Source organism: Otolemur garnettii, unplaced genomic scaffold, assembly GCF_000181295.1.
Source record: "Otolemur garnettii isolate 467f Iridium unplaced genomic scaffold, OtoGar3 scaffold00042, whole genome shotgun sequence".
Classification (NCBI taxonomy): domain Eukaryota; kingdom Metazoa; phylum Chordata; class Mammalia; order Primates; family Galagidae; genus Otolemur; species Otolemur garnettii.
The window spans coordinates 2,094,207-2,106,085 of record NW_003852437.1 but is presented as its reverse complement, the minus strand read 5'-3'; the positions used below and the strand labels follow the sequence as shown (position 1 = coordinate 2,106,085).

The window sequence follows — 11,879 nt, the reverse complement described above, 5'->3', positions numbered from 1 at the left end:
TGTGTCTGTGTGTATCTGTATATGTGTCTCTGTGTGTGTGTCCATCTTTCTGTGTTTGTGGGTGTCTGTGTGTCCGTCTCTGGGTCTGTGTATCTGTGTCTGTATGTGCGCCCTTCTCTGTGTGTCTGTGTGTATCTGTATATGTGTCTCTGTGTGTGTGTCCATCTTTCTGTGTTTTGGGGTGTCTGTGTGTCCGTGTCTGGGTCTGTGTATCTGTGTCTGTATGTGCGCCCATCTCTGTGTGTCTGTGTGTATCTGTGTGTGCATGTCTCTGTGTATATGTATCTGTGTGTGTGTGTGTCCCTCTCTCTGTTTCTGTGTGTCTGTGTCTGTCTGTATGTGTCTCTGTGTGTGTCTGTATGTGTGTGAGTCCGTGCATCTCTGTGTGTGTATGTGTCCGTGTGTGTGTGCACGCACCCATCTGCACAGCATGCCCGGCGGTGGAGCAGCGGTGATGGTGGTGGAGGGAGAGTCTGCTTTTAAAACAATTAAAGAGGTCTTTATGCTTGAACAAACTGAGAACTACTACTATGGTAGTTATAGTCTATAGGGCATGCTTCACAAAGCTAAATGAAAATTTTTTAAGTTAATGGCTAAATAATGCTTAAAGCATACACATTAGTCATGATTTATTCTAACAACATTTGCGGATGACTAACCTAATAACGCTGCCGCACATCCATTATGTTTTGTTCTAAAGATATGCCCAAGTATCTGTGCCTCCTTGGGGGAGGATTTACATTACTCTGGGATTGAACTAAGACACAATTCCACGTCTTTGTATAGCACGGGTACTGGAAAAACATCCAGACGGTGATATAGGCTTCCACTGTGCCAGATACTGTTCTAAGCAGTCTTACAGACATGAGCTCATTTAATCTTCACAACAGCGCCGTGAGATGTAGGGACCACTACAGTTCCCATTTTACCAATGGAGACTAAAACAGAAAGCGGTTAGGTTAAATAATGTGCCCAGGGCCATTCAGCCAGGATGTGGGAGAGCTGGGGTTTGAATTCAGACCAGATGCTGACCAAATTTCTTGCCTAGACCTGTTTCTTCCCGGGGACCTCATGTCTGTCCTTGCAGGAGTGGATGGGATGACCCTGGAGGAATGCCTGGAGGCTGCTGGGGTGCTTTGGTCTATAGGCCCTATAAGTTTTCCACCCCCCATTTCCACCACCTCCAAACTTCTCTCTCACACACGCACATATACACGCACGGCAACCCTGGGCCCACTCTGACACAATGACATCAGGCTACCTTGCACTGCAGCTAAGACGTCCTTGGTCTGGGCTTTGCTCTCAAACCTGCTCCTAAAAATTATCATTTCCTGATAGGAGGTGGGTCTAGGTAAGGTCTCCAGCATGATAGAGCTCAGTCCTGTTTACGTGTTTGTTGCTTCAGGTAATCTGTTTGCACTTCCTCAGCGTTCATTTGGACAATGTGGGCATCCTGAGGGGTATTCAGATGACTTTGCACCTGGGGTTTCTTTACAGCAGTTAGCCAGTGGTCTAACGTGGAATCCACAGCAGAGTGTTTGTTTGCCCTCTTTTCTCCTGCCAAAATTGGAGACGATCTGGAGGCCTGAAAAAGAGCACAGACCCCCTGGAGGGCCCTTACCTCTAGCTGCCACGGGACATGCAAATATGCCTTGGATGGAATTGCTAGCCAGAATGATGGCGGTTGTCTTGCTTCCCGGCCCATTCTGATTTTTGGCAGGTGAAGTCCAGGCCCAGTGGAGACTGTGCTTCAGTGTTTGGGGAACTGAGCCTGGACGCCTAGAGACCACGAGTTATTTTGATGTGGCAGGCTGGCTGTGCTCAGAGCTGCCGAATGGCTTCAAAAGCTCTTGTTACTGTCAAGGCTGGCAAACACAGTCCCTTAGAGAAGCATTTTTTCCTAGGCAGACCCGCTATCTTTGTAATCTTTCTCACAAGACAGCAGAGAAAGGTCATCTCACCTTCACAGGAGGAAAGTTCCAGACTTTCTAGTGCCTTGGGGCTGAGCTAGATGGGAGGCAGAAGGGAGTGATTGTTAGGAAGGAGTGATCATTTACAAGGGAAGAATTATATTTCAGACTGGTGACTTGGTCTCACCGTCATTGGTGCTGATTTTGTCACATCTATCTTTATTCTTATATCTAGAAGTGGTATAGGGCAGTGGTTTTCAAAATGTGGTCTGCAGACTCCTGGGAGTCCCTCAGACCCTCTCAGGGGGCCTGCAAGGTGGTAGTTGCTCCGTAATGACCCCATGACGTTATTTGTCTTTTTCTCGGTGAAGGCATGGTACTACTGGGGGATCCAAGTGCTAGCATGTTAATGCAAATCTGGATTAGCACTTACTGGATTCTTCACCTGCACACCTGCCAAAACGAACAAGCAACTATTTTCCCCTAAAAAGCGGGATGAAGCAGTAGAAATCAACAAGTTTATTAAATCTCAACCTTTGTGTATTTTCTTGGAATGTTCTGTGTGGGGAAACATTGACTCACAAAGCCCTTCTATTGCCAATGCGTGCGTGAAGCTCGTCTCCTTATAAACCACTCAGTCCCGTTTGCCTGGCCGGCTGAACTGGCTGCTTTTTTGTGTCACATCATTTTCACTTGGAAGAGCAACTGAGGGAAAACCAGGGTCATTTAGATTTGGATATTTGGCAGATTTCTTGAAAATAATTAAAGTGATCCTAACATTTCAAGAAAAACAGTCAACAGTATTTGTTGTTAATGATAAAATTTGAATGTTCAAATGAGCATAAGAATTTTAGAAAAGTTATGTCTGCCACAACAGGTGTGACCATTTCTTAGCACCTGAAGATCTTTTTGGTCAGGCTGCTTTGGGTGGAAATATAACAAATATGACTTTTGGATTTTGGATAATAATATATGTCAACATTTGGAAGAGCTGCATAACTCAGGGACTGAATATTTTCCCTGTGACCAATACTTGATGGTATAACATCATTATGGGGAAAAAAATTATTGGAAGTAGAAGAGGGGGCCATGCACGGTGGCTCATGCCTATAATCCTAGCATCTGGGAGGCTGAGACAGGTAGCCTGAGCTCACGGGTTTGAGACCAGCCTGAGCCAGAGCAAGATACCATTGTGGTGGGCACCTGTAGTCCCTGCTACTGGGGAGGCTGAGGCAAGAGAATTGCTCGAGCCCAAGAGTCTGAGGTTGCTGTGAGCTACAACACCACGATGCTTTACCAGGGGCGATGTAGTGAGACTTTGTCTCCAAAAAATAAAAATAAATTAAAAAAATTAGAAAGTAGAAGAGCTGTGGTGGCTCACACCTGTAATCTTAGCACTCTGGGAGGCCAAGGCAGGTGGATTACCTGAGCTCAGGAGTTTGAGACCTGCGTTTGCAGGAGAGTCCCTGTCTTTACTAAAAATAGAAAAACTAGGGAGGTGTGGTAGCAGATGCCTATAGTTCCAGCTGCTTGGGAGGCTGAGGCAAGAGGATCTCTTGAGCTTAAGAGTTTGAAGTTGTTGTGAGCTAGAATGAGATGCCCTGGCACTCTACTCAGGGTGATAGAGTAAAACTTGTCTCAGAAAAAAAAAGTGGAAACAAAAAAAGAAGCTGGATCAGTGATTTCAACACAGTACACAGAACAAAAAGTTCATTAATATAGTTACAGATTTCACATTGCAACTGAATTTTTAAGAAACCACCTGTTGTCGAGTTTCGGCATGTGTCAAAGCATATATTTACAATTTTTATTTGAAAAGGCTATTCAGATACTCATCCATTTTTCAATGGCACGTATGTATGAGGTCAGATTTTCTTTATGTGCTTCAGCTAAAAATCATATTGCCACAGACTGAATGTAGAGGAGATGTGAGCATTAAGTAGGCTGTCATGCCAGGGAAAGAGACATACAAAAATGTAGAACAATGAAACTCCTTAATTTATAATTAATAAACATATAGTTTTCTTAAAATGTCGTGTATGTTAATACATGGTGTTCTTTTTAAATGAATCAAATATATATATATACACACTTTAAATATTTATCCATTATAATTTCAAATAGTGTAAGTATCTCATATAAACAGAGCTCTTCCTCAGTATTTTTTGAGAATGCAAATGGCTTCCAGAACCAAAATGTTGGAGAATTGCTGGTGTAGACTGTTGTAGTATTTCCCACCTGGTTCTGAGCTGTCAGCAAATTCAAATAGGTTTTCCAGGTTGAAAATAGTGACTATTTCATTGTGTATCTTTCAATATATCAATGACAATCACTTCAGTGTTTTCCCCTTTAAAATGAAAACCTCATAGAGCTCAAATATGCTTATATCACACATTAAAATCTCCATTCTTTAGAAATACAAGATGTTTCAAAGGTTGCCCATGAAGTTGCTATACATAAGAAAAACGGGAAATTGGGGTGGCGGCCGTTATGAAATGACTATAGGTTCCCAACCAAAAAATCATTGCCAAGTGCAGAGGTAGTTTTGAAAAAGTGGGCTTTGCTATTGGACAGAACTGCTCTGCCACTGATAAGCGGTTTGACCCTGGCAGGTGCTTCATAATTGAAAGTACTCAGATTCTTCATTTATGGAGTTGGGACCAGCGTTGCCATCACTTTGGCTTGTGGTAGGAAGTGAAGGCAATTGGGTGAAAGTCTGCAGCCCCAGCACAGCACCTGGCACAGAGGCGGTTCACAGTAAATACTGAGCGGTTGTTTGCTACTGTGCCGGGACGGTCGGACAGTGATAATCATAATATGCACTATAAGCACACTGTTAATGGCAGTTATGTTGGTGATGATCAGAGTAATAGCAGATTGATGTTAATGGTGATTTCAAAGACCATTAGTTTGTAATAATAGATGATTTTATGGTGAGTAAGTGGATGAGGGAGAGAGAGAGAACCTCGGTGAGCAGGCCGGACCAGGAGGTGGGTGAAAGGAAGATGTCATGGAAGTGTTTCACCCCCAAACCCGCCAACCGTGTGTTGCAGAGCTGCGCTGGAGGACAAACACCGGTGTTCAGCGCACTCTGGATTTATGGTCGTCTCTGTTCTGGGTTTGTGTCGCCCAGAACAGGCATTGATATGCCTGGGTCTTGATCACATTTTGGGTGGTACACAGTAGCACTTAGAGTGACTACAGAGAGAAACTGTAAAGGTCTCAATCAAGGTCTCTTCCTGCCACTTGCAGCTGTCACACAGATTTCTGATTAGTTCTCTTGGTGGCTGTTTTAGATTTTACCCCCTTCTGCATAAAACCTTGGCCTTGCCCTCTCCCGGCCTCTGTGTGTGTCATGACTGAGAAACAGTAGTTCATTGCTCCCAGTCCCTGCCTCTCACCTTCACCTCCAAATGTGCTGGCCTGTTTACCCACCTGGTCTTCCTTCCATCCACTGTTGGTGAGGAATTACCCCGCTGCCCTCTAAGACTAATCCCGAGTGTCTCCTTTTAACTCAAGTAATAATTATGGTCCATAATTACCCCTTCGTTTTTTACATTTAGTCTCTCTCTGTGGAATCCTCCTACTCAGTCTGTAAATATGCCCAAGCTCCCTCTTGGGTCTTAAAGTCCCTGACCATTTTATCTCCCTAACTGTATTATTAGACTTCTTGAAAGAGTGGTGACCAGGCACTACTTCTTGTTATGACCAGTTGATAATCATAAAATCATTGAAAGTACAGTACAAACTCGTCTGCGCAGTTCAGTTCCGGAATTGAGATAAGGCACGGGTCTGACTCCATACAGCAGGGAGGTCCTGGCCTGTGACCCGGCACCTCCTGGGGCTCTGGTTACCACGTGCAGACCACGCTGTGTGGGAAGCTGGCACAAGCCAGACAGTCAGTGGTGAGGACAACAGAGTGCTTTTAAGAAAGTTGGGGAATTTGCATAGCTATTCAGTTGGGAAAATTATAAAATCGGTTAAGGCCCTGAGGATGGCATAAACAAAGAGGCTTTTGTTTTTTAGCTTTTGAATTTGTTCCTGAGACTTTTCTGAAGAATAAGTGGGTAGGAAAATTTCCAAGCCAGCCGCTGCTGTCTGCTTTCCAGTCCCTTGAAAAGCTGCAGAGAAGTCCTGAGAGAAGATTGGAACCCATGTGGGGCTGGAGCGTGCTGTTTATGATAATCCACTTAATGTGTTCCAGAAACTAGAAAGACACACTGGCGCTTACCAAGGACATACCATGATCAAGACAGATAGGATACTCTAGCAGAACAGTTTAGAATTGGACACCGTTTGGATATTTGTTTCTAAAGTCAAAAACAGAAAATACAGAGGGTGCCAAAAAAATGGATACGAAGGAAAGAACTCTTATAATCACAATACTCCGTGTATAACAGACAAATACAAGTCACGTTGAGCACATCTTATAATTGCAGAAGTAAAACGTGACTCAAGTATTACAAACTTAATACAGTTTTTTCCCTTCTTAAAATCTGTAAGCTTTTTCTTTTTTGGCACCCTCTGTGTATGTGGCTCATGTAGATCATTCTGGAGTCAGGCAGACATTTTTCTAGTCTATAGAATGCTGAGAAATCTACCCTAAAAGATTCCCCTGTGGACACAGGCCATTTTGGGACATGGGTATGTGACAACTATTTGTATAGTAAAACATTGCATCCTCCAGCTCAGTGGGGTCTGGGAGCCAGCCTGAGCCTTCCCCGGTGCAGAAACCTGGGAGGAGACCCCGCAGAGGAAAGATGACCAGTAAGACCCAGATGGGCTTGGTAAGCACATACTGATCTTTTCTCTTCTTTTTTTCTGTAATGTATAGACAAAGGAAAATAGATCTCTGACTTTCTAGATTAAAATTTTCCAATGGAAGTTGGTTTAATGAGAAAATTTTGTAATAATTATAGTAGGAATGATTCCGTTGACCAGCCCCAGTAGTGGGTGATATTGATAAAATATTATCAGTATAATATTCCTGTAGGAGATACCAAAAAAAAAAAAGCATAAAATGTGGGATTTTTGCCCTTGGAGAAGTTTATCATTATCATGAGATTGTATTTAATTCCCCCCTTTCCAAGCAAATTGCCACCTTTCTTAGTCCCATACTCATAGGGTAGTATGGCTTCATGTTGAAAAACTTGTCATGAGGCAAAATAAATAAATAAAAATAAATAAAAATATAAAAAATAAAAATAAAAATCTTGTATTGTGTCACCAACAGCTCAGAAGTTCAGCTTCCTGCCCCTTGCACCATCTGGGAAGACAGAGGCAGCATTTGTAGAGTCATCCTTATTTGTTTCTGTTCAACAGTTGTTCTCAAAATTGTATGGAAATTGCGCAGACTAACAGTGTACTATGTATAGTTGCCCATTGTATTTTATATTTTATTCCAGCAACCAAATATGGACGATTTGTGTCAATTGGTTCTACATCCGCAATTGAGCCACATCCTCTAGATTAATATGACAATAGAGAAGTAACTTCTAAAGGGCTCAGGCTGCATATCCCTCTGATTGCCTTTAATTAGGGGAAAATCACAAGCTAAGAAAAGTAACAGACTTGAAGTCAGTTAAAAATCAGAGTAATCAACTGAGGGGAAAAAATGTAATCTCATGAATCTTAATCATTAACCACAGGATAATAGCTTCTTTATTTATTGAATAACTTTTCTGCCCCTGCCACCCTGTTTCTGAAATTAGAATTCTATCATTGATAGGAAATTTGGTGTAGGATGGCCAAACTTCTGTGAAATGAGAGGCTCCCCCAACTACATAAAATCGTAGAACAAACGAAACTGGGAAAGTCATAGTTCAGCCCGAGAATTGGTGTGGTGGCCCTAATGTAAGATCTCCCTGAGTGAGAGCACCCTCAGAGTCAGGTAGGGGAGTCAGCCCACCTGAGATGTTGTCCTTTTCACAATTATCTCCCTAGAAATATGCACAGTATGGATACACAGACGGCAAGTATTAGTACTATTTTGAATGAACCCTTTCTTTAAAAGTAGCAGAACTTCAGGAGTATTAAGAATCAAACTATAACTTGGTACTTATTTTTTTAGAGGCTGGCTTTTATGAATTTTGAGTAAGGACCAGATCTGAGGCAGTGTCTTTTGCAATTTTTAAATCAACCTTGTACTATAGACAACCAAGTTCACATGAGTAAGTGTAGAGTGAATAAATAGCTTTTTCTTTTTTCTTTGTAGGAATGTGCCAGATAATTTGGGGGGAAATAAAATGTGAGAAATGTCTGGAGCAGGAGTGGCTCAGAAATGCACGTTTCTTAGGAGAGTTATTTTTAGCAGTTACTCCTCCAAGCATGTCAGAATTTAAAAACTCTGTTCATTTCTATTCCACTGGAAGACTGGGATTGACCAGGACCAGGCTCTGGGTTATCACAGTGGGATCAGCTGCCAGGGCAGGAGGAAGCGGTGGGAACGGGGAAACCACGGACGGGGCCTCTGGTTGTGAGGCCACATGTGCCGGGCTAATTACTGCTCTCTGAGTCTGCTCTCACATCTTGGAACTCTCCATGACCCAACTGTGGAAATCCTGTTTGTCTGCCTCCCAGCCTAAAGAATGAAAAACAGCAATTGCAAGGCTGGGCTTGCTTAATAATGTGGTTTGTTTTTGTGGAACCAAAGGCATGAGAGGTCACAGAGGCTGTTAGCTTGACACTAGGTTTGTGAGATGACATCATAGTACACATCTTCAGATGAGCTGAACAGGGGGGTGTGTACGCTTGGCAGATGAGAACCTGTCCAAAGGCATTTGCTTCATTTTCCTGTGTTCCTGGAGGAGAGTGACCTTTGGAGATAGGTGGGTGGGACCATGTTCCTGTGTCAGGAAGAACTTTCTCCTACGTGGGGCAGATGGAAGGGTCTTTTGTTTGAATGAGCGTGTCCTCGACATGTAACTGGCCCCCTTTTGGGCCTTTTTCTTTTCCTAGCAGTAGCCTTCCTGCCATCTAAGTGATGCCCAACACTACAGCCTAAAGCTCTTTGGGGATTTTTTTTTCTGATATAAATAGCTGATTATCTTGCATTCTATAATAAACGTAATTTTTGTGTTAATGCCTTTCATGAATTCACTTATTAGAGTGTTAAAAACCAATTTTACCTTGTTAATAGTAAGGCAGCTTCCTCTTCCTATAGAACTTCCCTCACTCTCCTTTACCCCCCTCAAAAAAAGAAACCCCAATTATTAAGAGTTTGTCCAGATAAATTGAACATTACTTTTTCAACGTTTAGAATAGAAGATGCTATTTCATGGAGGCATTGGGCAGGATATGGGTTTATTGGGGTGACTATTTGAATATATTAATTAATAGCATGATATTATTAATAGCAAAGAAAAGGGAAGGCTGAAAATAGCTTGATTCTCTGGAGAAAGAAACTTGATGAGCCCGGATTACAATACTTTCCATCCATGGAGCTGCGATTGCCTGATGGTGCCACCCAAACTCATTAATAATGACATATTAGCTAACATATTGCCACCAGCAGGTGGCTATTTGCACAGGGGTGAAAATGGCATGTGCTGAAACAAATTGCTGTACCCTAGAGAAACGTGCAGCGTTGTTTTTTTAAAGAGTCTTAATGATGTCTGCGATGTGATTTTTATTTTTTTGGCACTTATACAACTTTGAGGGATAAAACTGAGTGGATATTGAAGAGACAGAGGCAAAAAAAAAAAAAAAAAAAAAGAACAACATTGATTCAACTTTTTCCAAAAGCTTTTCCAATTAAAAAGAAAAAAATACCAAACAGTTGAATCCCAACAGCACAAAAATCACTAGAAAGACTCAGGTATTCGCCTTCTTTCTTTTCACTCTCCCTTTCTCCCTCTCCTTTGTCCATTCTGGATCTGCAAGGCATCCTCAGGGCACAGCAGAGCCGTGACAGATGGGCGGTCAGCTTCTGAGTGAGCACTGCCACGCTGAAGGGGTTAAAACTGTCAACACCCATCAGAGCTTAGAGATAATTAGCGTCAAATAAGGCAGAGAGCCAGAGCCTCCATGCTGATGACCACACAACCATGAACTCTTTGTAAGAATTCCTCCTTAACCTCTTCCAAGTTCATGTCCATCTGTGCTTTGTCAATACCTGTGTGGAAAGGTACTGTTTATGCTCACACACGATAATGCTGTAGAATGTTTGGGAATCTTTTTTACTTTGGAAATTAGCATTTTAAATGAGCACTTGCAGGTATAAGTTGAATAGATACATTTGCTTCCAGCATGACAGGGGCCTGGTAGCCTTGTTAGTGACATGGTGTGTGGATGGCTCCTCTACTACCAAGGTCCCTGGAATGAAGTATGGAGTAATGTGATTGAGGAATGCCAAGGATTACAGGGTATAATTTTATTTAATCCTTTCTTCACACATTTCTTACATGGACCATAAAAGGAAAAGGAAGTAGACCATTTTGGACAAAATATAGGCATAACAAGAATAAAATACCTTCTTAATGTATTAACTTGAAAGAGATAATGAACAAAACTTTTTTTTTTTTTTGAAGTAAATTCATTTCAGGCTAACGTGAGGGCACAAACAACCAGGTCAAAACATTTGATTGTGTTAGGTAGAGTCCCTCTTGTGGTCATGTCCCACACACAGAAGGTGTGCCCAACATCCCCACCCTGCACCCATTCGTTGCGAGCACCCCCAAACAGAGACCCTTAAACTGTTTTTCAAAAGTCCATTTGGTAACTAGAAAGGGACAAATATGACGTAAAAATAGGAGAAATAGCAGCAGGAATCCGTGATGGAATAGGGGAAGAATGGGCAAAGGAGAACTTCAATAACCCAGATATGTTCAAATCCACAGGTCCCCATGGCTGGCATCCTAGAGTACTTAATGAATTGGCCGAAGTCATCACAGAACCGCTAGATATCATTTTTGAGAAGTCGTGGAGGACTGGTGAGGTGCCTGAAGACTGGAAAAGGGCATATTTAGAACCTTCTTTCAAAAAGGGAGATGGATGATGACCCTGGAAATACTCATCAGCTTAACTTTTTGCTTGGACACATTCTGGAATAATCAACTTAGTAAACTGGGTAACTAATAATAGCTAGAACTAAGGCAGTGGAGTATCACACAGAAAGAAGTCCCGAGTTCATTTTTAAGAAGACACACCATGATGAGATTCAGTCTTATGCCTGCCTTGGGATTCTCCCCTCCATTCTTCATGAAAACAGATGCCGTTGGCTAAGGCATTTGAGTAACAACTTATTTTAGGTATAACATAACAAAGAAGTAGGTTCCTGGCATTACCTAGTAATTACATGATTTCTAAGTGAGCTTTTAACTTGCGCATAGTAGCTTTAATTTTCTATTTTAGCATACATTTTATTTCACGTCTTCTAGGACCATGGTTTCATAAGATGAGGTATTTTATGTACTTTGATATAAATCGTTTGGTGCAGGATTTCTCCTTTTAAGGTGTTTTAAGTAGTGATTTCACGTGTAGGTATAATCATAAAGCTGAGGAACATAACCAAGGGAAGACAGTTTCTTCTAACTTTTCTTTTTAAACTTAATCTGGTTGAGGGTTAATGTTAGGACTGACACGAAGGTTGCCCTGGTAAGGACTGAGCAAGAGCAACTGTTTACTTCCCAGCTCGTTTTCCTCACGCCGTGGAGACTGCGTTGGCCGCAGCCTGCAGCCCCTCCTGGGTTGTGGCGCCCCATCTTCCTGCAGTGCCTCATCTTCCCTCCTCCCCTCCCCAGGCTTTGGACTGTTCAGGCCTGTGGGGGATGGGGGAAAGAGATGGGCAGTGGCAGCAGGTGGGAGGGGTCTATGTAGCTATAGCCGGAAAGGTTGATTGAGGTAGGGGGAGGACACTTAGATGAGTCTGGAGTTATTCCAGCTCTTACTGTGCTTGCATTTGAATGTCGATAGTTTTATTTTCTGCTTAGAAAGTGCAACCATGTTGATGGGGCCCAAAACGTAGGCGCC

The 11,879-nt window shown here is 42.4% G+C and overlaps 1 protein-coding gene across 1 annotated transcript in view; it reads left to right on the top strand.

The window, feature by feature from the left end:
• SAMD5 (sterile alpha motif domain containing 5) overlaps positions 1–10,810 on the top strand; it is a 45,937-nt gene extending 35,127 nt beyond the window's left edge. The window contains exon 2 of the mRNA XM_003790261.1: positions 10,748–10,810. Within this exon, the coding sequence (XP_003790309.1) occupies positions 10,748–10,810 (63 nt within the window). The remainder of the gene's footprint in view (positions 1–10,747) is intronic.
• The last annotated feature ends 1,069 nt before the right edge of the window (positions 10,811–11,879 follow it).